The 27,451-nt window shown below is 41.0% G+C and overlaps 4 protein-coding genes across 6 annotated transcripts; 2 read left to right on the top strand and 2 right to left on the bottom strand.

Annotated features, from left to right (window-relative positions):
- On the bottom strand, positions 1–7,665 carry csrp2 (cysteine and glycine-rich protein 2). Its single transcript, XM_028393566.1, has 6 exons — positions 7,538–7,665; positions 5,837–5,959; positions 4,397–4,565; positions 2,837–2,966; positions 1,616–1,709; positions 1–195 (listed from the first exon to the last, which is right to left on the bottom strand). Exons 2-6 carry the CDS (start codon positions 5,946–5,948, stop codon positions 119–121), a joined length of 582 nt encoding a protein of 193 aa, XP_028249367.1. The 5' UTR covers positions 5,949–5,959; positions 7,538–7,665; the 3' UTR covers positions 1–118.
- A 1,578-nt stretch (positions 7,666–9,243) lies between these two features.
- Positions 9,244–16,815, bottom strand: e2f7 (E2F transcription factor 7). Of its 3 annotated transcripts, none has more exons than XM_028399302.1 (13): positions 16,638–16,815; positions 16,012–16,119; positions 15,342–15,647; positions 14,980–15,142; positions 14,439–14,678; positions 13,748–13,903; positions 13,508–13,651; positions 13,186–13,368; positions 13,008–13,092; positions 11,661–11,991; positions 11,259–11,412; positions 10,779–11,146; positions 9,244–10,543 (listed from the first exon to the last, which is right to left on the bottom strand). In XM_028399302.1, exons 2-13 carry the CDS (start codon positions 16,105–16,107, stop codon positions 10,388–10,390), a joined length of 2,382 nt encoding a protein of 793 aa, XP_028255103.1. In that variant the 5' UTR covers positions 16,108–16,119; positions 16,638–16,815; the 3' UTR covers positions 9,244–10,387. The 3 variants fall into 3 exon arrangements, with proteins under 3 accessions (XP_028255103.1, XP_028255105.1, XP_028255104.1); XM_028399304.1 differs by having other exon boundaries at positions 13,186–13,365; XM_028399303.1 differs by having other exon boundaries at positions 14,980–15,139.
- A 3,744-nt stretch (positions 16,816–20,559) lies between these two features.
- On the top strand, positions 20,560–26,052 carry LOC114432537 (fish-egg lectin-like). The gene is made up of 6 exons (XM_028400602.1): positions 20,560–20,578; positions 23,547–23,622; positions 23,719–23,955; positions 24,033–24,247; positions 24,331–24,455; positions 25,911–26,052. Exons 2-6 carry the CDS (start codon positions 23,568–23,570, stop codon positions 26,050–26,052), a joined length of 774 nt encoding a protein of 257 aa, XP_028256403.1. The 5' UTR covers positions 20,560–20,578; positions 23,547–23,567.
- Positions 20,600–22,009, top strand: LOC114432538 (fish-egg lectin-like). The gene is made up of 5 exons (XM_028400603.1): positions 20,600–20,654; positions 20,751–20,987; positions 21,065–21,174; positions 21,364–21,488; positions 21,868–22,009. Exons 1-5 carry the CDS (start codon positions 20,600–20,602, stop codon positions 22,007–22,009), a joined length of 669 nt encoding a protein of 222 aa, XP_028256404.1.
- Positions 26,053–27,451: the final 1,399 nt, after the last annotated feature.

Here is a 27,451-nt window from a genome sequence, read left to right as displayed (position 1 = left end):
TTTGGTTCATGTTTTTATTTGTATGAAGCACCTATTTCAGAATAAAAGCATTTCAGGGGAAAAATTACTGTGAAAAACATATTGGGAATGTATAAAATTGTGTGATCCAGCCGAGCGGTCACTGAGCATGAACCAGAGCACCGGCTCCTTGTCCGTACCCAAACCCTTTGGGCCCGAAGTTCTTAGCATAACATGCTGCAGAGAGAGAGAAGAAACATGGAAACAAGACTGCATGCACATATGTCATCTGAAAACTAAAACTGCAGTCTGCAGAGCTAAAATTGTTTTTTAGATTAAACCTGCAAAAGCACTGATAAGCAAAATTTATCAGCCACTCGAGGGCAGCAGGAACAAGCTGTTAACACAAGACGGTATTACTTTGTTATCATTTGTTCAAACATCCATCTTTACACATATAGTTTCCATTTAGTCTTTATGTTGTTCACCTCTCTACTCCAGGTAAAAACCAAAAAAGATGCTAAAATACAAAGTGTGACACATATTGACCTAAAAGTATAGATTAAATTAGTTTTATTATATTACAGCACATGGGGCACCACACGCTGCAGCTGGCATTTATATACACGATCAACTGATAGATTCCTCTTCAAGTGTCAGTCGGTATGTTTACATGGAAATACACAACTATTATTTAAATCAAACTACACTATATACAGTTTCTGTAAACGGCTAGCTGAACCAGCTAGGACTTTTCAATACATTGTAAACTTCTGTGTGTGTGTAAATTTGAAATATCCTCTGTAAAGCAGCTGTGTGATAAAACAGGTAGAAAAGCTAACAATATTTGGAAATGACTGATGATGTCTCAGGCCTGCTGTCCACATCTGTCTCTAAATGTTCATGATGAAATGCAGTAACAACGTCCAGATGTTAATCATATAGGGACTGCATGTCTGTGCTGAAGGACAGAGGGCTGTCTAACCCGCTGATTGATGGCAGCAGCAGAGCTCGGCCTGTTCGGTTTCAGTGCACTCATGCAACATTCCTGCTCATCAGTGCAGTGTTTCACTTTGACATCCTCCTGACGTCTGTGTGTGTTTATGCTTGTTTCTATGCCTTCTTGAGCTGATGAGAAAATCATTGTAGATGTCTGTTGGTAAACAAGGCTGCTGCTATCCAGCCAAACTGAAAAAACTCTCACCTAGGTGGCACTGATTACAACAGCCTGTGAACATGTAACAGAACATGCACACATTCTGGTTTTAACATCGTGTAACAATGTAAAAAGCCAAATGACACAGAGTCAATCCAAGATTGTCATGCTGCTAGTGTTGTTCAGTAGTCACATGTCAGTCTTCCTAGTTATAGATTTGAAAACAAACCTGATTATAGTCATACATGTTCCCTGACCCTTTTCTTAAGGTCCAATCACATTTTTAGAGAATTAATTGCAATTACAGCAATGCACATTTGTTACTGTTGTTGCATCACTTTGTGGTAGGTTCATTGTGAAGATGAATGCAAGTACTGCATGGTACACTGCCAATACAAAGTGTTTCTTTCCCCTGTACTATTTACTGTCTGAGATCTTGTCAATGAAATCAAAGTTGCATCAGAAGGATTGTGTTGTAATGAAACATTCACTTGATCTCACCTTTGCAGTAGATTTCTCCTTCTTTCTCAGTCTGGGTGGTGGATTCCAGACTCTTGCCACATTTTGCACAGCGGAAACAGTTTTTATGCCAGGGCTGCAAGAGGAGGAAGAATTCAGATGATGTACGTGAGACAAGAGTGATTCAAGTCTGTCTTGAAGTCATGTTTTTCTTGTTCAGTGCTAAAATGAAATTGTAAGCTGAATTCTTTCAGCTGATAAAAGGATCACATATCATCACTTCCTTCATTAAGTCCCATTAAAAGCAGCTGTGGCATTATTGAACATTTTCATCATAAAGAAAATTACAGGCTGTGCTGTAGAGCGAGGGAGAGTGAGAGCAGCTTTCCCTCCCATTAGGAAACACATTAACAGCTCCCTGTCCAATGACCTCAGATACTATAAATCAGCCCATGCATGAATCCACATGTGATCAGTGACAGTAAACCGTCCACACCCTTTTCTAGAGAAGGCAGAAATCCTCTGTGCACAAATCTCTTCTCCTCTGGGCAGATTTTGTATGAGAAGCTGCTCTGAGACTCATTGTCTCTTTTTTCTTCTGAACAAGACATCCCACCAATACTTTTAAGAAGTAAAAGCATTTGTCTCCTGTGAATCAGCATGTCAACAACATCTGCCAGAACCCTGGTGTCCACACAGTCTGGTGCGATTAACGCCAGCTGTAAGGAAGATCACATCCAAACATGGAACAGCTTCAATCAGACAAAAACTGGATTTGTGTTCTCTCATTAGGAGAAAACCTCCTGCATGTGGTTCAACACTCAAACCATGTGTGTTTCACCCTGTGGTTTGTGATGTAGACGGGGATCTTTTGGTGTTTGAGAAACCAACACTGCCTGGGTTGAAGGGTTGAACTTGGCTGAAAACTGCATCTAATGTGCTCTGAACACTCTGAACACACTCTACAGCTAAAATAAGCTAAATTACAGATTAAAATTATATATCTATTATAGTTTACAATTTGTGACATAGATCAAGCTAAGATGCACAGTGACCATAAGCTGTTGAAATAACTATCATCTATTAATCTACAATTTTGAGTCTATATAAGAGACTTGCATAAGAGAGCATACATAACTTTAATGGTTATAAATATAAATAATTTTACATTTTTGTAGACCAATATGGTTCTGGATGTAAATTTCACTATTGTCTCACCATTGAGCCAGCCACACTGCCTACAACATGCTTTAAAACTCTCACCTTTCCTGCCCCCATGATCTTCTCTGCTGCATAAACGGAGTCCCCACACCGTGCACACTTGTCCGAACCTCCAAACTTCTGGGCAAATTTGGATGGGTTGGGATTGGTGGTGGGTCTGTGAGTCTGAGCCCTTGTGGGGTGGACAGTGAAAATAAAGCATAAGACACATTTAAGAAACACAATCATTATCATTTAGTTTATAAAACCTTTTATTCTTACATCTTTCCACATTAGAGTTTGATAAGTATTTGAGTTTGAAAAGAGTCATTGATGACCACAGGACTTTGATTCAGTCAATTTTAAGAACGCATAAAAAGGCTTAACTTTGGCATGTGTCTTGCACACCTGACTTCATGGAGGCTCCATTTTCTTTAGAAAACATTTACTAGCATTGTATGATTCAAAACACTGACATCTGCAGTAATGAATACCTACATTAATCATTAATTCACATGTTAACATATAGCTATCTGTATATAGTCCGTTTCATAAATGATTGTTAGAATGGAGCCTCACTGCTCTTCTATACGCTTTCAGCAACTGCTGAGAAAGGGAGCCGAGCGCCATGGGGCCCTGGAGCAGTGCTTATCGGTGGGTGACTGCCAGCCCCAGTGGCCCCTGAATGAAGGCCTTTGTGGTAGAGGACGGAGCGTGGTGAGTGAAGTCTTTCTAGTTACATAATAAACTCTTTCATAACTAAAATCATCTGACGTCTGCAGTAAAATAAACATTACAGGTTGGTGTGTGTTTCCTGTTTGTCTTTGGTGGTTTTACATCATACCTAAACACACATATTATGTACAGATTCTCTGACATAATAATTTTCAATATGACCATCCAGAATCCCAACCCATCATGCTGCATGGCCTCTATAATGTAAGCCTAAAGCCTGACGGAAAGCAAAGGTCAGTATCAGTCACCTAATCAGTTTTATTCTTGCATCATTACTCTGAATTTCAGACTCCTCTCCTATGGGCTCTACAGCTGCAGCCAAGCTGGGTTTGATAAAGAGGCAGACTGTTTTCCAATATTGCCTTCAAGGTTACTTTCTTCTCTCAAAGCTTTGTGGGTCAGGATGCAGGGGAGGGCAGGGGTGGAGGAGGGGCTGTCAAACTGGAGGACACAAGTCTTATGTATTTGGTGTGCTTGCAGGACAAATAGAGGTCATGCTGTTACAGACATTTGTTGCCATTAAATTGTGCCTAGGGACATTACAAAGACCAGGCAGGTGTTTACACATTGAACCCCTGGAGGGAGATTTAGAGGCCTGAAACTGGACAGTAAATAACAGACAGCCTTTCAAACAAAGCTGCAAAGTAACAGCGTGTTTTTTAGACAGTATGTGGAGTAGTTTTGTGTTTGGGAACTATTTAGAAAGTAGAGTAAAGACAACATGACTTAGTCTGCAGAAACACCTTATAAACACCATTACACAAAATGCATCCATGAACGCATTCGCCCCCCCCCCCCCCCCCCCCCCCCCATCCTATTTACTTACAGCTTTTTGCTTTAAGCGACCAGTCGTGTAACATCGACTACTCATGCAGCAGTGTGACTTACTCCTCAGGTTTGATTCCCAGTCGCTCCCCTCGGTCCATGTTGAGAGTTCCCGCTCCCTGTCCATAGCCGTAGCCTTTAGGGCCGTATTTCTTCCCGTAACACGACTTACAGTAGATCTCCTGGTCATGAATAGCCAGTGTGGTGCTGTCTAAACCCTTCCTGCAGACCACTGAGGACACACAAACAGAAACGGTTATATCGAACAGTGCATTGGTTCTAAAGCTAATTTTCTACATTTTAAATACTAGATAAGTACAAGTGCTTTCATCCTGCATCCTGACATTTTCATCATGCTAAGGTTTATTTTTTGGATTTATTCATGTTTTTAATGTACAGTATACAATTCTGTTGGATATGTTTTGGTAGGTTTCTACTAAAAGTTACACATTGTCTGAAAAACAAAAGCAGTGCTACAGACTACACACTTGTGCACATGCTGGCCTGGGATTACTAGAATTCTTCAGACAATGGCTTTCACTGTGACTGTCTGATGCTGGTGTAAGATTTCACACAACTGGCAGGAAAAAATGTCTCCTCTCTGATCCAGTGGCCAAATTTTTCTAAATAAATGATTTTAGGCCTTTGCATGTCCCATATAATGGCTCAGAAAGTCCAACGTCTCCATTTCTTCTGTAGTTATATCACTAATCCTCATGCTTTCCCAAAGGCATTGACTATATTAAATATCAAAGACAAAGCAAGAGTTAGTGTGCATAGAGTCCTGAGGCTGTTTGACTTCTTCGACAGTATAAAGCTGTCTTATACTTGTATGTAATAAGTAATAAATGTATAAATGTCAAACTGAGGAAATGGAAGAAAGGCTGAAAAAGAGTTGAGGACACGAAGTGCTATTTGTCTCCTGGGTTGGACAAAGCTTCCTTTGTAACAGGGCCTCTCAAAAAATAAACTCTTTTTTGTTGCTGCAATTGTTTTTCTCTTCTCTTGATAGCAGCTAAGCAAAAGCATCTGTATAATCCTGATCTGCGTGCGAGGTGTGCTCAACATCTTCACTGACAGTTCAAGGACAGTTCAGCATCAGGACAAGACGCCCGCTCTCCTAACAGAACACAGTAACCAGTGCAAGGAATATCAGTACAAGCTCTCATTGATGGACTGAGGAGGTCAAACTGAGTTCAAGAGTCTTCAAGAGCCAGACTCTACAGCATGAATCAAACCAGCAAAAACACTCAAACATAGTGCAATATCTGTGGGCTTTTGCACTGAATGACCACAGCGTCCTATTCAAGTCGTGTTTTCTAAAAGTTGTTGGATGACAGTCTCAAATCAGATTTAAAGGCACAATTAGCAATTTAGTGTTACAGCTTCATAACATCAGACACTCACTTTTGTCATGTACATGCTCTTGTGTAGAACTTTGACTATGAAACTATGAAAAAAAAAGCAAAATCAAGCAGAGATTCAACATAAAAGCGTACTTACTGCAGAGAAAACAGCATTTGTGGAAACTCTTCCCATCACACTGTACTTCCTCAGCATGGTAAACTGTCCCCCGACACGCTGCACACTTGTTGCCTCCTCCCCAGTTTGGCATTGTGTGTGTTTCTATGAAGAGAAAAGAAACGACATGAGAGGGTGAAGCGTTTGTCATTCCCTGATTGTTTGGATTGTTCTCAGCAGAACTTTAGCTGAATGTGTCAGGTGGAGATCTACATATATGCTGGAAAGCTTGCTGCTGCTCACTAAAATCTAAAGTATAATAGCAGTATTATGTGTAGAATTTGTAATCCAGGACAAAACAGCCAGCCTGAAGAAAAAACTGTAAACAACAGCCTAAACAACAGGGCAGACTAATTCCCTGAGGAATGCATGCAGGGCGACATGCCGTAGGGCTTTTGTTGTCTGATAGGCTGTGGCACACAAACACCAAATGCACAAAGGAAACATGAATGTGAAGTAAACACTGTTTTATCACCATGCAGAGCCCACAGTAACACACCCAGTCACTCCCTGACTCACATACATGCTGCATCTCCCTGAAATTACAGGCTCTCTCCCACATGTGTCAGCTGGGTGTTGATGAGCTTCCATCAGAGACAAATTTCATATTTTAAGATTTGTAGGAAGCCTGCTGTGATGTCACACTTTAAAGACTAAAGTTTAAAAGATGTCTGATTAATTGAGAAACATACACAGAGCTTGTGAAATTAATCTTGTCTTTCACTCCTCTGAGGTGGATTACAGACTGCACAACAGGCCCCAGCATGAGAGGACATCAAAAGAGCAGTAACATTACCCCCTAATTTTCCTTAGTGGGTGGCGGTGATGAGAAGGTTGGTGCTGAGGTGTACAGACCAAGAAGTCAGCTAATGTGTACTACTGACAGCACCAATAACCACAGACAATTTCCAGTATTTGTAACCAGAAAGAATGGGACCTGTGGGATCATTATTGGGCACTAAAATGTAGCACTGAACCAAGATTGATTAAACTTATTGTTGAACTTTAAACAGGAGACTCACTGAACCTTTTTATTTAATAGAGAAACTCTGGAAATTATTGCTGCCTCAATATAACATGAAACCTGTGTTTTAAGTCTTTCCTGCCACAGGCTCTTGTTGCATGTTGGTTTTCAGGAGTATTTTCCATTCACACTGTAACCCTCCTGATCCTTATAATAGAACTATACATTTAGGTAAAATATTTTATATAACACCACAGATTTAAAAGGATCATTTACCTGAAATTATTGTAAATAATGCAAATATCTGTATTTCAGCTGACGTAAATACCACCTTGACGTTGTTCATAAGGCATTATTTTAACTAGCTTAATATCTATTAGCTATCAGAGCTATCTTGGTTAGCAAACCGCTTTTTTCTGTTATTTTAAAATTGTTCCTCGTTATAAATACCAAAAACTAACTAATCTAAAACTTCTTGAACATAAACAATTACCAAGACCTTAATACAGATTACCTTTATATTAATTTAGCTCAAACCTGCTACTAATATAACTGCTAACAGCTAGCATACAAACCTGTAAGAAATACTTTGGGTCTCAACTTGACAGATGCTGACAACAGGATAACAAATGTAATATATTCAATAAAAAAGAAGTTAAATTAATAAGCTTGTCGGTAAAAATCAGCATAAATTTATAGCATTAACTCAAAGAAGTTACCTTAAGGATAAGACTTTTAAAAATGAAAAAGAAAGAACAGCAGGTAGTATCCAGATGTTAACTGGCAGAGCTGCAGCTCCAAGTGTTTCCAGCCGGAGCCTCCGCACTTCACTACACTCACACAGACCGCCACATACTCTACATACTGTGACAGAGGAAAGTGGGGCGTGAACTCAACACTGCTGCCTTCTAGTGCAGTCGGACAAATTGGCAATTATGTACATGAACAGAGGAGTCATCGCTGCATTCATGGACACCTGAGAAACTGCAGATGCAACGATTAAACATGCAGTAACAACCTTCCTGTGGAGTAATAATAAAGATGTGATAGGTTTCTGCGTCAAAAAGACAAAAATGACATGACTCGGTACGGACTCAACAGGATGAGAGACCCTGTGACAAGACTGGCTAAACCATAATCTGGCAGGATCGTGGCCCAAATCCTGAAGACTATGCTATCACCTGGTCCTTCATCATCCTCTTGGCTCCTCATCTTGATAAAGGCATACCATCCAGTCCGCTTATTCGAGTCCTTCATCCATAACAAATCATTATGAGCCTCTCTCTTTATTTAATCCCTGAGATTAATCACCACCGGCTAATTGTCAGGAGGAGGAAGAGTCTGGGCCCAGAAAGAGTTCCTCAAAGCATTCAAAACCATGAGAAATATCTTCCAGAAGTCATAGATTAGACAGGAATAACCGTTTTTTTAAATATCACTTCAGAAATCAAACTCTGCCCCCTGCTGGACACGGAATGTAACTCTGCAACAGTTGCACTGACCACTTGTGCTACATGTCTCACCCTATAGTAAATCTACATGGCATGATTAATCAAACTTAACTGAACTATTAAACTACAAAAAGAATTTGAGCTGATGTACTTTGAGTGGATTGTAGATGAGCAGTGTACAAACAACACACTGCACTGTCACCAGCGAACCTCAGCTTCATTAATTTCCAATTCTGCTTTGCATTTTGAAGGAGACACAATAAATCATCCTGATAGTATAAACAATGAAACATATAACATGTAGTAGTTTTAGTTTTAATCACAGCTGATACTTGGCTCTATCGGTTCCATCTGCTGAGGTTTAGTGTCATTAATGTCTCACAGTGGCCAGAGATGTGTGACTGTTTAACTATGACTCGGCTTCATCTTCTGATCATATTTGAATTGCATTTATCACAAATAAGACCTTAGTGTCATTACGTTTTAACCACCTCTCTGCTGTTTTGAGTCTAACATATAGTAACATTTTTATATTACTAATTTCACCCTGATCATGACATCCATTATGTAGAAGTGTTTAACGTGGCACAGCTGCACTGGAGATGGTTCCATCTGCTGGGACATTTTAAATTACACTGAAATATTAATTTAAAATGAAATAAACTGAGCTGTCTGGAGATCTGTGAACATTTAGATAACCAGTCTCGGTGTGTAGCGTAAAACAAAAAAGGTTTGTCCATTTTTATTTCAAATATATGATATATACTGTGGTAGACGATTCTCAGTATTAAGAATGCGCATAAGCAAAACTCAGCATCATATATCTTTAATCCAAATTTCTGAAGGCTGTACAGAAAAACTGGCCCTCCAGAACTATATGGAGCTACAGCGAGATATCTTCAGCACAAACAATCTGCATGTGGAATTTGTCACTGAAACTATGAATACAACATAAAAAAATAATTACTGACATAAAACTGTACATGAATGACTATACATCCACTGATTGGAGTGGATTACACCCTTTGGCGTGACATAGCTCTCCTGAATGACTCCTGTACAAAGCACCATATCTTTGCTGGGTTGTCCTCAGCAACCTGAGATCATTTCTTCCAAGGCAACAATGCTTTTCTTTCTTGTAGGTGCCTTTAAGCAAGACACTGAATCCCTCACAGCCCAATGTGGTCATTATGGGCATCAACCAAGTGGCTGGCACTGTAATCATGTTAAATGGTGCTACAATATAAGCTCAGTGAAATGTCCCCGGATACACAAAGGAAAGACAATTTACAGTACTCTGATATTTCACAACAATCCAATAATCCTAGTACAGTCACTAGTATGTAAGTACCTGAGAATGTTGTGTTGTGTAGTCATCAGTAACAGTGCTGTGTTTAACCATAAAGCACTCAAACACAGGTGAACAAATTCATTCAAGACTTTAAAGAGTTCCTTCAAATACTAGCTTAGCTGTAAACACATAAGGCTTTAGTGATTTCTTTTCCTCACAGTTATGTCTGAAATGAGCCAAGGGATGATTGTCCTAATTCTATCATTGTAAACTGGTGATCAGCAGCTAACAGATTTCCTACTAAACTCTGAACATGTAACAAAATCTGAAGGAGCCAACTAAAGACAAGTATACATACATTCGTCAAATGCGTAGTGCTAAAAAGTTAAGGTTCCATTACAGTCCTTGTACTTAACATATATTAGCTAAAATATAAATAGCAATTAGGCTATAATACACAAATGTTGGGTAATTAGGTAGCTTGATCTTGTCTGGAAAATTAAGGCTGTAAGTGACCTACTCCCACCAAAGGAGGGCACTGTTACACTGACAATACTGCTTCACTCAAATCTGATATCTAGTGTCTCGTAATTTAACCACAAGACTTGGCTGAACAGTTAATATTGACAACAAATAAAAACTGACATAGAAAAATGTGAGACACTTCAAGGTCTCGGCTTTCAGAAGATGCGTAAGGTTTTGGCAAAAGGTCTTGCTAAAGTACATACATTTTTTAAAGGAGTTTTACATTTATCAAACAGAATTAGCACCATCGTCTGAAAAGATCAGCACCTGAGTGTTCATGTTTAACACTAGTTCCCATCTCTTCACTTGTTGGGAGGATGGCCGATATCCAGTCTCCTCTGTGCAGAGCCTCTTTTTCGGGCAGCTGGCGCCGCACTGACTACACTTCCCAGAGTACCAGGAGTTTGGAAGAAAGCCTTTGAAGAGGACACTGTGGATTCCTTAGGAGTATGTGGAGTCTGTGAACAGAGGAAAATGATGTAAGTTTAGAGAGCCTTACGCTGTATCCTGTGTATGTTTCAGTGATAAGTGCACATAGGCCGTGCATGACAGCAAAGTGAGAAAGCTTTTCCTTATTTTAGTTCAAATTTCTGTGATTCTGAATGCTTTAAATATGTCTATTTAGTCATTGTTTACAGCTTGTTACTACACTGGGATTATGTAAGCTTAATAGATACACTAGTCAGTTCTTACCAGTGGTTCTGGTGTACTGATGCAGACAGTCTGTCGTGGTCTTGAGGGAGAGGAAAGACTGCTCTGTTCAGGAGTGGATGGTAATGGAACTGGTGGCCCACTGGTGACCTCTGATGCTGCCATGCTATAGGGTGACGTCCCCATCACAAAGTGGGTAGCCGACATCATGGCAGGTACGCTGAAGCTCAAATTGGAGTGAGCATCAGAGCCTTGCTGTTGTAGAGAGCTGGGCACCAAGGGGTAATGGGAGAGGGCAGAAGGCACCAGGACATAAGGCAGTGCCAAGGTTGGACCACTGCTGCTTGGAGGAAGCACTACACCGGCTGGTGTCTGCCCTCCTGAGAGGAGGAAGTTCAGGTTGTTCACTCCTAAGGACACAACAGGAGAATGGTCAGTTTCACAGTGTTGTGTCACATAGAAACATGTGGGGGTTCTTCAAATAGTGACAACAGACTTATTTATACATATAGTGTACATTACCTGCATTGTTAGGTACATAGAGGAAGTGTGACGGGTGGGCTTGCTCTGTGTTTCCACCTATAATCTCACTAAAACCCTGTTCTCTGGAATGGGAAGTCCTGGTGTCACCAGATGGTGAAAGCTCTGCTGCTTTCATGTGAGGCTCATCTCTTATCTGAAAAGAAACAAACAGTAAGAGTGAAGTCTTGTAGATTGCATTAAAAAAAAAATAACTGCAGTTTCTGTGAACACGTATCAATTCTTGCTCCCCTACGAAATAGATTTTTACTGTCTTGATTCCTATTCTAATAACACAGAAGTGCTGACTTTCATAATTCTACCTTTCTACCATGAAAATGGGACATTCATTATATTATATAACATATTTTGTTCATTAATAAACATGTGATGAAACCACCATACCTTGTCACATTTCTCTAATGCAGAATTCCCCTTCTTTTTTGACACCGACTCCTCCTCCTCACCCCTTTCTTCCCCCCTTCTCTTCCGCCTCTCCACCGACCCTAATGTGGGTGACCTCTGATCTCCAGGCATCTGTGCGCTGTACAGCATGACCACAGAGGGCTGAGACAGACTGGGCAGGTAGGCCAAGCATTGGGGAGAAGGGGAAGAGGTGAAGAGATGTTCAGGGTGGACAAAAGGCGCCATAAGGGTGGGATGGGTGGAGGATGGAGCCAGGGAGCTGCTGCTTGTACTGTGTGGGATCTGATTCCCCGGCGCATTGAGATGGGGTCTGAAGAAACACAAGGAAAGGAAAGAATTTATTGAGTTTAGCCAAACAAATTCTGAGCTTCAAAAGAAGTTTTAATTCTGGATCCTTGCACCTTTAGCCAAAACATCAAAACCCCTTTTCCCATTTTTAGGTTACATACATTAAGATAGCTGTGATCAACGGTGATAAATGTCTTCAGCTGCAGGCTCTCTGTCATTGGCAAATACTTTGAGTTTCAGGAATTGCGTTGCCTACAGTGACACCCAGGCTTTATTGGGCCTATAGTTAACTATGTTAACCAATGGATTCCAAGTGTGTGTTGGGGAGTTTCCAAGTGTTTGGTTAATTTGTGGATAACTCTACTCTTAAAGCTTTTCTCAGTCAATGGCAGGAAAAGTTCTCTAGATACACTTCTATGTTTCATGGCTTTGTGCCTCTATGATCTTTCTTGTTTATTTGCAAATTTTAAACTGGTCAGCCCAACCGGAAACCTCATACCCTGTGGCATTTTGCCTTGTTTCAATATCAAAATGTTCCTTTTAAACACACACTTCCATGTCCTGTTATTTTGCTCCCTCTAGAAACACAACTTCTACAGTCTTGAGGCAGTGTAGTTTGGCCACAAGCAGGCCAACCACATAATGGGAAATAACATTAACTACTGTGGCTCGATCTGTGGAGCCAATATACTCATTGGACACAGTCTACTTATATCCGAAGCGGTCAGCTACTGTTACACGAAACCTAAAGATAGACACAGAAATATATGGGTTTTGAAAGAGATTAAAAGAACATTCAGAGGCAGAGGCCGTGGCATTGTTTATTGTCTGATGAACAAAAGTTATGTGATGAAAGATTACTTTTATTTTATTTGTTTTAAATTAGCTCCAGGACTGAGTAACCGTGCTACAAAAATCTGCTGTAGATTCTATTCATCAGTAATACTGGTACTGTGTGCTGGCAGAGGTGTGCTTTAAATATGTGGTAGATGAATCTAGTGTGTAAGTGGTGTGTGATATGTGTGTACTTAAACTCACTCAGAACTATTTCCAAACCGCAGTTGACACATCATGCTGTTGCTTAAAGTCTTTGTGGAATAATCCACAGGCTGGTTTGGCAGACCTATAGTGAGGGAAACATTTTAACATTTTGTTAGATAATAAAATGGTGTAATGTAATTAATATCAGTTTCAAGCCTTAGAGAATGTGCCCTACCATTCAGCTCATATTGTGGGCTGCTGGGTGCGGAGCTGACCTGCCGCTGAACAGCTACGTAAGTTGGTGTGATGTTGAAGGAGGCGTGACGTGCCAGCTTTGTTTTTCTGTGGTCCAGCCCTGCCGAAGATGATGTAGGCTCAGACGGAGTGATGTCTGCTACATTTAGTGTGTTTCCTACTGCTGACGATAGTAACATGGATGAGAAGAGAGCTGGCATGAGTGCAATGATGACAAATTCAACACCAAATCTGCTAATTGTAAAACAAATCCTTTCAAGTAAATCTATAATGGTCGACTTAAACTTGTCTTTATTCCTCACCTGAATTTCCAGATTTGTTGAATTCAACGGGGCCAAGCCACCTAAAGGCTGGCTTCTTGCCTCTCTCCTCTCTGACATAAACCTTCTTTATAAGGCCCAAGCTGGTCAGCACATTGGCAATGTCGTACAGACGCCGGACTTTAGCTGAAGATGCAGAGATGGAATGTTACGTTTTGATTAAATAGAAAGTTTAAGTGAATCAGAGCTTTACATTAATGTGCTCTGTGCTGGATTTCTTACTTTTGTACTTGCTATGACTTGAGGAGTCCTGACTCTCCTCAATTAGGATCTTTGCTGCTGCATCCAGAGTAACAGTCTGAGTCTTGGACACCAGGAAAAGCATGACAAACTTCTGGCTCATGATGCGCAGGGATTTGTCTTTCCTGTTGCCACCAGCTGTAAAAAAAAATATACAGAAGGTACGAATTACAGTAGGAACAAAAATTAGTTCACAAATTGCAGTGTCAAGTTAGCTTTTTTTGATTGATCATCAGTGATATCTGGGTCATTACAGGTCTAATGGTACATGGCCTGTGGCCACTGTACACCTGAGAACACCAGCAGACACAAACCACTTAACGCCTGACACATAACTTAACTTTTGTAAGCCTCTTTGTTGTTACTGCTATTATTATCCAGTTACATTGCCATGTCAACAAAGAGACATCCTCTTAATTACAAGCCATGTGAGTGTATGGTGGGGTAGTGTTGCTATGGAAACCTGGCTTGTTGCTAGTATCCAGTCTTGTTGGTTTCAGGCTCAATGTAGCTGTAGTGTTACCTGATGGCAATTTATTTGAAAATAAAAAAATCCACACTAAGTTTTTACATGCATTAACTGATGTGCCGCTCTAATAACTGCTACAATAAATGCTGGTTCATATATCACAGCCATTAAAGCACTACGTTAAGCTTGGCTGCTATTTCTTACCATTGCTGACATCAGTTTCCCCTCTGTCATCCTCGTGGCCCTGTGCAGACTCTCTGGCCTCACCACCTAGTTCCATCTGGAGGTGGTAGCCCTGTTCCCGGCCCTTGCGCTGCAGGTCTTCTAATGTGGCCTCCAGCCGCTGACGACCATACCATGTGTAGCTGTTCTTTGCTGTCCGGCCCACCATCATCACAGACTCCAACACATTGACAATGTCATAGATTCGCCGCCGCTCAACTCCTGCCAGTGCATGAAAACTTTGATTAAAATAAATCAAGTTAAAGCCACTTTTGTAATCCAAGTGCTACTCAGCACCCTGCCAATAAACATGGAGAAATGTATTTGTCATTGTAGGTTGCCATAGGAACCACTACTATATCCAGTAACATAAAATATATCAGCACTCATGATTTCAGCTTTGTGGTTTTCCTTCATCTACCTTTTCTCATGAGATGCTTAGACAGATGAAAGGTTGTCATGAATATCGCCCCATCAAATATCACTGGTGGCTTCTTTTGCTGGTTCTGATTCTGATTCTTACCTAGGCTGGTTGCCACCTCATCCAGGGAAATCCAGATAGGGTTGTGAAGTGGTGGGTAATCAGGATAAAGGGCCAAGAACTTCTGACAAAGCAGACCCAGGCTCTTCTGCTTCCTACTCGGCTTTTTCTCTGCATCATCCTCTTCGTCTACAGCTTCAAACTGCTGGCAGATCAATGCATGTTAGCCTGTAGTGTTACATCTAATATAAAGCCACCTTTTTAAGAATAATGACCTCTTTAGAGGTAACTCGGCATTTGTGGTTGCCGACCATGATTGTGGAATGCTTTATCATTCCCTGATTAAACCAATAACTGAACTCTGCATCATTTGTACATACTAAAATTTCCATAATTCACCATACCTGACAAGAGTCATCTATGTCTGTATCCACCACAGTACTGGGGCTTCCTGGCTTATCTTTGTCATTCTCTATTGGTCTAAAGAGCACTTTTCTCATCTCTCTGTCCCGGATGTCTGGGCTGGCTGCACTAATCAGCATCTTTAGGTTGGCTGTGGGTGTCCAGGGCTCCGTCAAAGCTGTGTGTTTGATGGGGGTGATGTGGGCCAGATCAGGAGTTGCACCTTTTCTGTTTATCGGCAAAGCAGGCACGGAGGACTCTGCAGACTTTAGTGGCGTGGATCTTCTCCTGTCTGTGCATATGTTTTCCTGTGGTGAAGACAGTCATGCGGTTGTGTCAGTGAAGCTTTTCCTGATTTGAAGTGTTCAATTAGTCTTAAATATTTGCTTGTGTGAAAATAAAGGAAGAAGAAGAATAAAGAAACATTATTAAATCTTGGAAATATATAATCTTGAATAACTATTTACCATTAAATCTTGACTAAATATGCTTGCCTATAATAACAATAAATACCACTATTTAGGAAAATGTTAATGAATTCTGACGTAGACAGTGTTTAACCACCACACAGTTCTCTCAACCTGTGTAGCCTGATACTGCGGCTGTTTTTAGTTTACATCACATTAACCCCCACCATGCCACACCTAAAAATCAAACACCACCTTAGCCTACCTTTTGTTCACTTTGGCACCCATCCTCCTCTGGCTCCCCCGAGACACTTTTCCTTGGACTGGTGAGGTCTTTTAGTGCGAGGCATTCGACTTCCATGTTAGAACACGACTGTTCAAAGTAAATAAGATTGGGAATCAGAAAGTGAGACTGTCTAATGTCTATGGGGGTTCGGTGGTGTGGTTAAAGGAAGTAGATCCAACTGCTGAAAACGGGGACTGCTGGACAGCTGAATTTGGCGGAAAGAAGATCAGCTAACTCGTCCTTAGCAAGCTAACGTAACAATGTATTTCTCAACCGTTTGCTCGAGTGGTATAATAGGTAGCCTAATGAAACTGCAGCTGTAACAACCTCAGACGTGAATATCTTATTACGTGGCATAGATTAGCAATATTAATAGTAGGCCTATAATGGTATTAAAGGTAAAAGGCCATGCAACTCATATTAGCACATATCTACGTCTGAGGCTATGATAGCAGAACATTGTTACAACAAGGTATTTATAATCAATAAGACCGGTTCAGCTTTAATTAAGTTCTTAGCGGACGATGCTAGCTCAGCTGACCAGTATGTTAACTCAGTGCAAGAAAATGCAGGCAACAGCTGGAGGGAAAGCAGAAATCCTTCACCTGTGTCCGCTGATGAATTAAATATCCCAATATGGCTCTGTGCTCAGCTATACGGACTTGTCAGCACGTAGATTCCTCAGACGAACATATTAGCGTGTTTCCCTCTTTAAAATAAGCGGGGAGCTGTCCTCAGCCTGTAGCTTGTGCTGTGAAACTCCTCTCCCGGTAAGCGACTCCCCGTTCTCTCCCACAGAGACTCTAGCATCACCCGCTCAAGCTTGTTTTCTGGCGCTCTCGGGCAGCTGCGACACTACAGCCAATCAGCGACCCGATAACTGGCTGCGTCATAGATCCTCAGCCAATTAGCGTTAATGTTGGCGGATACGCGCCTCGGCTTCTACCAATGGGGGGACGGACGACCACGCCTCCACAGTTGTGTTGGCGGGGCAACCGGCGCGCTCTGTCCAAGCCAGAGGAGGGAGAAAAACATCACTCACTGCAGCTATTTTCACGCACAGGACCTAAACTCCCACTGTGTAAGAGCTGTGATCAGCCCACGATAAAATGTAGTGAAAGTAAAATAATGTATCTCTGGCAGATGTATTATTGTAAATAACACAGGCTGCTTGATTATTTAATGGACTTGAGTCATGCGAGAAGTTAGAGGATAAACATTTGTAACAGACTTGAAATGAGTGACTCGTTCATCGGAGACGATCTTTGGCTTTCAGCTGTGAGGTTTTGGCTTAACCAAAGCTCATCTTGTCCCTCGCTTCTGCTCCCACAGTGACACCAGCGTCAAGCAGAATCCCAGGAAGTTCTGTTTTTCATTGCAGCATAAACTAATATTTTTTCTGACAAGTAACTTATTTTGCCGAGTGCTTGGTTAAGCTTTGAAACAATTTACAATAATGTGGCAAATGGTAGAAGAGAAAATGGAGTTTTCATGATCAGGGCTGTTCCAGTGAATTTGATCAACATAAGATCAATTACTGTTTTGATGAATCAAGCATAGTAATATGGTTTTAATCAGATAAAATTTGATCAATTTGTTTCAATTTAAATCCATCTTATATGTACTTTCAAATGTATTGGTTGTGTTTTTTCTTTTTTCTTTTTCTGCACACATATACAGTTGTGCTGTCATTTCTGTCGGAGCCTCTCTGAGCTTTGTTCAGTTCAGTTTTGACGAAAAACCAGAGCAGAGATCCGTAGCATTCGGTGAAGAAATATACTTTGCAGAACTTGCAGTTCCTTAATTCACCTCAGGGTGGCTCTAAAAGTCACTCAATTTCTGTAGACCTCTTTAGAGCCGAAATCAACTTGCTTACAGCCGTGTACATAAAAACGTTTGATCGCTATTGATTAGTTTCCCAGGAGTAAAGCGGTAAACTAGTTATAGAATTTATATTAAGATTTAAAGCAAAGTTCATCCATCTTTATCTACAGTCTAAGGTTTTAATGCAGTATATGCTCTAAATATCCAAAATCTTCCAGACCCTCAATCGCACATAGAACCTCCTAGTGAACCTCTCCACTCTTTATGTGACTGTGGCAGCGTGTGTGTTTGAATATAGTGGTAAATGTGTGTGTAACAGTTTTTTTGTTTGTTTTTTTGTAACAACTTATGGTTATGACAGACATGATTTATTTTAGATAATTCCTCCATGCGCACAAATGACATCAGACATCAATTCAATGTTTACACTTTAAAGAAAACTGTTTTTGTGTGTTTTGCAATATTTAAATATTGATTACAGATTTGTCTGTTTAAATTGTTACACTACACTTCATCAGTGGTGAATGTGTTTTTGTTTATAAAAAAAAAGGTTGGTTTCCCTAGTGGGATATAAAGTGAAGCTGAGCCTAATCAGAAAAAAGGATGGTTGCTTTGCCTCTTTAATCTTTAATTTCAATGTACGCTCATTTTATAATGGGGAGCTGCAGATGTTTTTAGACAAGCAAAGAAATAATAAAAGAAATGCAACCAGCCAAAAAATAAAACCCATACAATTTTGCACAGACAATCACGTTTTATTATATAAACGAAAGACAAAATTATACTTCTCATTTGCACAAATCCTTCAGTAGAACAGTTATTTTAACTATTGTAATTACAACAGGAAACAAATATATTCTATAGGCTATACATAAAAGTGGCAAAAATATATAAGCAGATTATATATATAAACACATAACAAGAGCAGAAAACAGCAATAATATAAAATATTAAAAACAAAATACAATAATATTAGAATACATATAGAGACGGCACTTTCTCAGCAAGCAGGGGCGCCTGTAGCTGCAGGTGGCGCCAATTGACCAATTCCGCACACAGTCAAAGGACAGGTAACAGAAACCCGCTTAGCAGCGCAGGTGATCTGCTCCTGCCACCAACCATGTGTCATGAAAAACCTTGCCAAATACCCTTCCACCTAGAAACCGCTATTAATACCTTTAACCCTAATCACCAAGCTTTTGTCTCGGCGGATGGATGTAATTAGCGCTGCGCCTGAGACAGACAGATGGACAAGCAGGGAGAAGGGTGCGGCATGAGTGGCGCTAATAGTACCTGTGCCATAGCGCGAAAACGCGTGGATCACATTTTAGCAGGCAGGGTCCCGCTCTGCATGCAAACGGCTCGCCCCAGCTGCTTTATAGCACTCAATACTGACCACAATCTGACCACACACACACAGATAACAGAAGGGCTGTCATTCTCGTTAAAATAAATAAATAAATAAATAAAACCACCCAACGATCATTGCTGACATGAAAGTGTTACCATGTGGTTATATTGCTACATGCCTTTAGTGTTTTGGATAAGACCAGGGTATTGTTTAATCAGTCCCAGTGGTTAAAAAAAATATTTTGTGTGAAGTTATTGATTCTCAGTCCAAATTGAGAAAAAGTTTCATCAAACAAAAGCCACTTGTGACACAGGGAGTTCCCTGAATTAATGCAGGGTCTCAGATACATAAACCATAGATAAACATGCCAGAATTGGCTCAGATCCTGATGTGGACCCTGGCTCAGCACTGTTGTGACTTGTCTTGTGACACACTGGCTGTGTTTGTCCTGGATAAGGAAGACTGTCTGAATAGCTTCTGATGTTGTCATTCAGTGCAGATACTCTGAATGACTTTGAATCATAACACATCATGTGGTGTCAATGCAAAAACAAGTGTTTACCAGTTATTATTAAATGTAATAGTATATTTCAGTGATACTCCTTTTCACATCCGAAACAATGAACCGTCTCTGACCTTGTAAAGCTCTTGTTGCTCTACTCCTACAGACGCCTCTTCCTTCACAGTTTAGTTTTAAGTATGGCAGCTGAAGTTAATTGATTTAAACTAAAGTAACATTATAGTGTACAAAGCAAGTGCAAAATACAAAATCACATGCTTTATCAGAATCAGAATCAGAATCAGAATCAGAAATACTTTATTGATCCCCGGGGGGAAATTGTTTATATAGTGCACAGATCTGCATGTGTTTGCAATCATTTCACTAGCAGTATCACAAGAGGAGGGAGTCTGTAGTAATTTGTGCATAACAAAATAAATGTAAACGTTTTTTATGCTCTGACTCAGCACTTTCAGTGGTCTGTACAATAAGATAACCAGGAAAAATATTATACACACATCATGCTTTCCTCAATGATAATGCTTTCACTCTCCTTGGGCTCTCAGACTTGGTATTACTGTTGTTCTTGTGATCTGATCATAAGCAAACAGCCCTGAGATATGAATATACCTGGGACACATGTCAGATCACTCAGGTCTTATACACAGCCATTCTGCCACATTCTTTTAGCAGTGTAAAGTCTAAAGTCAAATCTTTGCTGTACAGTGTTACAGCAAAGATTTGTATCACTTTCCCTGAACTGCATGAAAAACCAGTTTAGCTTCAAGGTTCATGGTATAAAAGAGCCTCCATCACACATGTGTCAGAGCAGTAGCTCAAACATACACAGGTTCTTCCAGAGGAGCTCTGCAGTGCACAGAATCAGAAACGCCATGAAAGCTGTTGCAGTCTTGTTGATGGTCCTGAGTTTCCTGACTGTCAGTCATGGTAGGTGCAGCTTTTAACCTGAGACATTACTAAAGGATTTGATGAAGTCAGTGAAGGTATAATGCTGAGTTTATTTTTTTCTCTTTCTCTCCACAGGCTGGACATGTACAGCAGGCCCACAGCGGTTCCACGCTGAACAGATTGATGCTGGAGAGGGGCAAGTTGTGCTGACTGACAGGGACTCTAATGTTTACCTTATGTGTGGATTGACTTGGTTCCGAGTTGCTTCAATTGCTCTCAAACATGTCTCAGTGGGACCTGCAGGAATCTGGGGGGTTGACAGCTCAGACAAGGTCTACAAATATGTAGCTGGCGACTTTATTCTTGTTAATGGTAACTATTATTACAGACTAATTTCACACATTTAAAGGACACACATTGTTGCTTCCTAATGTTGCCTCTGTCTCCAGGTCAGACCTTACAGCAGGTGGATGCTGGAGGTCAAGATCAGGTTGTGGGAGTCACTAATGCCTCCATCATCTACTGTCTGAAAAGTACCATTGCTTCAAACTACAGAGACGTGGGTTCTGTGAACTGGAAAAAAACTGCCTGGAAGATTGATGTATTTCAGCTGCAGTCCGTTAGGATGCTGGGGAGTCAACAGTGCTGAACAGATATACTTCACAGTAAAATCTTGTGTCTTGATTGTCAAGTTGTGTTATTTACTTTACTGATCGTGATATATCACCATATGTGCTTACTATTACAGAGAGTAACACCAACGACCTGTGACATCAGTGGCTGGATACACATCCCAAGAGCTGCAGTAATGGCTGTAGTTGGAACCGACGGAAACGTCTTTGTTGTGAACCGAGAGAATCAGCTGTACCAAAGGTAAGACCTTAAACCAGTCTCACCCAGGTACACAACACAGAGGCAGGAGGGCATGAGCTGATATTGAGTTCTGAACTTTAAAATATGACTGTAAGATTAAACCATGGACTTGTGAGGAGTTTGAGAAGAGGACATAAAAGAGTTTTTTCAAAAAAAAAATGCCGACAGAGATCATCTCGTTTGATTTGTGACAATTAATTAACAGCGACAGAAAATGAGGGAGGTAGTGTCCGACGTGTCAAAAATGCTTTCACAATGAGTTACTACCCTACACTGAACTCCAATATAGGGAGTAGGGAGTGAGTGATTTCGTGCACATAATGCATAAAACATATTGTAACTGATCATGTTCTCAGGTTAACTTCTGTCCTCTCTACAGAACTGGGATCTCCACAAGTGCGCCACAAGGCACAGATTGGGTCAACATCCCAATGTGCCTACCCATCAAGCATGTGAGCTACGACCTGGACAAACTGTGGCTTGTGACCAAAGGCGGCATCATCATGCAGTGCTCTAACTAACGTGTGCAGACTAAACTAGTCAGCATCTGATTGCTGAGAGCTGAAAGGCTTTTTATCAAGATTTCTGTAATAATTCACAAAAAGACTTCCTTTAGTGTAATGGAGCACGGTTTTATTGATGCATGTACCATTCACCTGCTGAACTCTGTGTTGCATTTGCAAAAGAATAAAAAAATAATAATTAAACCAATTATTTATGGCTCTGTGAATAGTCTGTGTTCCTTTCTCTAACCATGGCCAAACAGTGAGCACAGGTGAGAGGAAAGTGCTTTGATCCACTCAATGTCTCTTAAACTACCTGCTGTTCTGGGCCTTATCAAACTGATTATATACCAATTATTGGTAAGAGGAGAGATAATAATAATGACTCATGGATTGACAAATATTCGTGATGTTAAAATCATGCTCCTTGAAAGGATTGAATCTGCTGATCTGAGCTCAGTTACTTTTGTCCTGGCCCATAGTGAGAGGGGCTTTGTTTTCTCTTTCAGTAAAAGCACGAAAAGAGGAACCATACCCAAACTATTGTTATTATTTCTCCCTGTTTCTCTGGGATTCAACACTTCTCATTAGTCATGCTGGAAATGGGCTGACAAGTGTTTTATTCACATGTAGGCTTCGCACACTTGAAGTCACATTTACTTTACTTTAATATGCAACTGAGCTTTGTTTCAACTATATCTGGAAATCAATATTGTTACTTTCTGTTACCATAAACCATGAATAATAAGACTCACGATAGGGTCTATTTACTGATAATTACTTCCTGGTCTACCTGGCATGTATTTTAGCTGATATAAATACCAGATCATTGTATCCATGGCTGAATGCTCTCTCAGCTTCATTTGCCTCCAGGTGGTGTGAAAGGGCACCTGCCACTAGAGGGCGCTCTTAGTGTTGCATTCTGAGGCAGACAAAGGAGGTTGTTTCCACTGGCAAAACCAAAATGAATTGATCCTGGCATTTGATTGTTACTGCAGCACAATTTCAGTCATTTTAAACATAGATATAACTGCATACTTGTCTTTCTAATAGTTAAAAATTCATGCTAACTCTTTTCTTCTAGTGTATAGCCAGCCTTAGCAGATTTTATGTCCAAAGTTGGGTCTAATCTGGTTATTATGGACTAGATTTGGTTAAATGTTTGAATTTCCACTATAATCCAGGACATGAAGTTTATGTTTCCTCTCAAGTGTCTTGCTTCTGTGACATTGTCGGCTAAACACAGATAAACAGATTCTGTCAGGGTTTCAGTCTGAGCCAGGGCTTTTATTTTGTAGTTTGCTGTGTTTTCCTTAGTTCTAGTGTGGTTCTCTGGTTTTGTATTATTTCCAGTTTTATTTTGTCTTGTCTTTCCCTTCCTCGTGTGCCTCCTCCTTCTGGTGATTGCTTGCTCCTCCCTGATGAGTCTCACCTGTGCGTCATTGTCTCTCCCTTCCCTGTGTATATCTTGTGCGTCTTCCCCTCATGGTATAAAAGAGCCTCCATCACACATGTGTCAGAGCAGCAACTCAAACATACCCAGGTTCTTCCAGAGGAGCACAGAATCAGAAACGCCATGAAAGCTGTTGCAGTCTTGTTGGTGGTCCTGAGTTTCCTGACTGTCAGTCATGGTAGGTGCAGCTTTTAACCTGAGACATTACTAAAGGATTTGATGAAGTCAGTGAAGGTATAATGCTGAGTTTATTTTTTTCTCTTTCTCTCCACAGGCTGGACATGTACAGCAGGCCCACAGCGGTTCCACGCTGAACAGATTGATGCTGGAGAGGGGCAAGTTGTGCTGACTGACAGGGACTCTAATGTTTACCTTATGTGTGGATTGACTTGGTTCCGAGTTGCTTCAATTGCTCTCAAACATGTCTCAGTGGGACCTGCAGGAATCTGGGGGGTTGACAGATCAGACAAGGTCTACAAATATGTAGCTGGCGACTTTATTCTTGTTAATGGTAACTATTATTACAGACTAATTTCACACATTTAAAGGACACACATTGTTGCTTCCTAATATTGCCTCTGTCTCCAGGTCAGACCTTACAGCAGGTGGATGCTGGAGGTCAAGATCAGGTTGTGGGAGTCACTAATGCCTCCATCATCTACTGTCTGAAAAATTCCATTGCTTCAAACTACAGAGACGTGGGTTCTGTGAACTGGAAAGAACTGCCTGGAAGATTGATGTATTTCAGCTGCAGTCCGTTAGGATGCTGGGGAGTCAACAGTGCTGAACAGATATACTTCACAGTAAAATCTTGTGTCTTGATTGTCAAGTTGTGTTATTTACTTTACTGATCGTGATATATCACCATATGTGCTTACTATTACAGAGAGTAACACCAACGACCTGTGACATCAGTGGCTGGATACACATCCCAGGAGCTGCAGTAATGGCTGAAGTCGGAACCGACGGAAACGTCTTTGTTGTGAACCGAGAGAATCAGCTGTACCAAAGGTAAGAGATTAACCCTCATGGACTGTTCGCAAACACTACCCTTATGTGTTGTTCGGGACAAAAACGTCCCCTAACTTTAACTGTTTTAAAAATATATCAGATAAATATTTTTTCGAAATTTTTTTGCATAGACCTTTTAATTAACTTCAGTTCTAATCAACAGTAGTGAAAAAATCATTTTCCCCCAGGATTTTAATCCTGTAATCACCAATTTTATAAGGGGTGGTGCTGAAAATCGGAAAACATACAAAATGGCTCGTTTTTAATAGAAAAGGTGAATGTGGACTGGAGGTTTTTTTTTTTTTTTAAAGCCAGCAGAGATCGGCTTGTTTGATTCGTGACAATTAACGGTGACAGAAAATGAGGGGGGTAGTGTCCGACGTCACATGTCCAAAAATGCTTTCACAATGAGTTCCTACATTGGAAGTCAGTGTAGGGTAGTGAGTAGGGGTGGGGCGGTTCAGGAAAAAAATCCGAACCGTTCGGTACACGTGTTTAGGTTCATGGGCGCGTGTTCTGTTCGGTTCTGGACATGTGCATCAAGTAATACAGGGAGGTGTTTTTACCACAGCATAGAGACGAGTGTTGGCAACTTGGCGTCTCCCTCGCTACATTTCGCGGCTTCCCAAACCTTTAATCTAAAGCAACTAGTGACTCTCTCTGGTGACGTTTGGAAACTGGCGTGAAAGCACGTATCATTCTGCAGTCAGGCTACTGTCCTCGACAAGCAGTGGTCGTGAGCTCCTCCCCTGCCTCAACGCGCTCCGGTCAGTCTCTGTAGCTTCACGCAGCAGGCAGAGCAGAGAGACCCACACTACTCTGCGTCCAATCGTGCGCAAAGCTGCCGAATGTCCCGTCAATGCTTACAGAGCGGGATGTAAATAAAATATTTCATAGGCAAAAATAAAACCATGGACATCAGTACTGTTGGCATTGCATAGCTTAGCGTAGTCATAGAGTTCAGTCTATCCAACTAGCATGTCGTTCTCTCTCCGCCGGTGGGAGTGTGCGCACACGTGTCTGTGCATATGTCTGTGTGTGTACACGCATCGTGCCTCTGTGCGCAGACAGCAGCGCTGAATTTTAAACGCACAACCATGCAGACGGAAATGACGCAAATGTGCAAATAAGATAAATACCATGAGCTGTTTAGTTTGTTTAATAAAAGAACAAGGTGTAGACCTGTTCTATATGAAAGGTTATCTTAAATGGCTTCTGTTGGATGAATGTTGGATAATTAGGATATATTTTATGCTCATCTGGTATTTCCAGAGTGTTAAAACTAGAACAAACCTCAACATTGTAAACTGAACTGAAAACCGTGACCCCAGAATCGTGATACGAACCGAACCGTTCCACCCCTATTAGTGAGTGATTTCATACACATAATGAATAATGCAATGAAACATATTGTAACTGATCATGTTCTCAGGTTAACTTCTGTCCTCTCTACAGAACTGGGATCTCCACAAGTGCTCCACAAGGCACAGATTGGGTCAACATTCCAATGTGCCTACCCATCAAGCATGTGAGCTACAACCTGGGCAAACTGTGGCTTGTGACCAAAGGCGGCATCATCATGCAGTGCTCTAACTAACGTGTGCAGACTAAACTAGTCAGCATCTGATTGCTGAGAGCTGAAAGGCTTTTTATCAAGATTTCTGTAATAATTCACAAAAAGACTTCCTTTAGTGTAATGGAGCACGGCGTTATTGATGCATGTACCATTCACCTGCTGAACTCTGTGTTGCATTTGCAAAAGACTAAAAAAAAAATAATTAAACCAATTATTTATGGCTCTGTGAATAGTCTGTGTTCCTTTCTCTAACCATGGCCAAACAGTGAGCACAGGTGAGAGGAAAGTGCGTTGATCCACTTAATGTCTCTTAAAATACACTGAAAGAAATGATTTGTAAGATTTACTTAAAAAAATCTCTGTAACAATTTGCACAAACGTTTTTTTAAGTAAATTTTAATGCTGCAATAAGTAGGTAGAGAAGATTGAAACAAGGCGTCTGGACAATAGCACTAAATGTTTCCATACTTACCTGTGATGTTCTGGCTGACTGGGCCAGGTGTGTCTAACGACTGGCTAACGACTATGAAACTGCCGGAGGGGGACTGGTTGACAGCCCTTTGTTCTTGCTGTGAGTATGTGCAAACTTCCTGGGAATGAATGGAATCACTGCATTGTATGTGGTAGAAAGATGATGTCTGAGGCCACCAACTCTGTTAAGGGAAGGTTTTTCCAGCTTAACATAGATGGCTTCCTTGACTCCTCTTTCATACCACCTTTCCTCCCTGTCTAAAATGTGAACATTGTTGTCCTCAAAGGAGTGTCCTTTGTCTTTGAGGTGGAGGTGAACAGCTGAGTCTTGTCCTGAGGAGGTGGCTCTCCTGTGCTGAGCCATTCTTCTGTGGAGTGGTTGTTTAGTTTCTCCAATGTACAGATCAGAGCATTCCTCACTGCACTGGACTGCGTATATCACATTGCTGTTTCTCCCTGGGAATCTTGTCCTTCGGGTGAACCAGTTTCTGTCTCAGTGTTGTCATCGGTTTGAAATGGACCGGGATGTCATGGTTGTTGAAGATCCTGCAGAGTTTCTCTGATACTCCTGACACATATGGAATGGAGATGTTCTTTCTCCGCCGGTTGTTGTCCTTCTTCTTGTTGTTGAGGGGTCTTGTTTTTGTGGCTTTGATGAGTGCCCACTTCAGGTAGCCCCTGTGTCTCCTATTGTGGGCAACCTCTACATGGAAGAAGTGGAGAGAAGAGCCCTGAGTTCCTTTCCTGGAACCACCCCCACCCACTGGTTTAGATATGTGGATGACACCTGGGTCAAAATCAAGACCAACGAAGTGGAACGGTTCACAGAACACATCAATGCAGTGGATAACAACATCAAGTTCACTCGGGAGGACACCAAGGATAACAATCTGGCCTTCTTGGACTGCACAGTACATATTGAGGAGGACAGGAGCCTCAATGTGGAAGT

The sequence above is a fragment of the Parambassis ranga genome, chromosome 2, assembly GCF_900634625.1.
Source record: "Parambassis ranga chromosome 2, fParRan2.1, whole genome shotgun sequence".
In the NCBI taxonomy this organism is placed as follows: Eukaryota; Metazoa; Chordata; class Actinopteri; family Ambassidae; genus Parambassis; species Parambassis ranga.
This window is presented reverse-complemented; position numbering and strand designations above follow the sequence as displayed.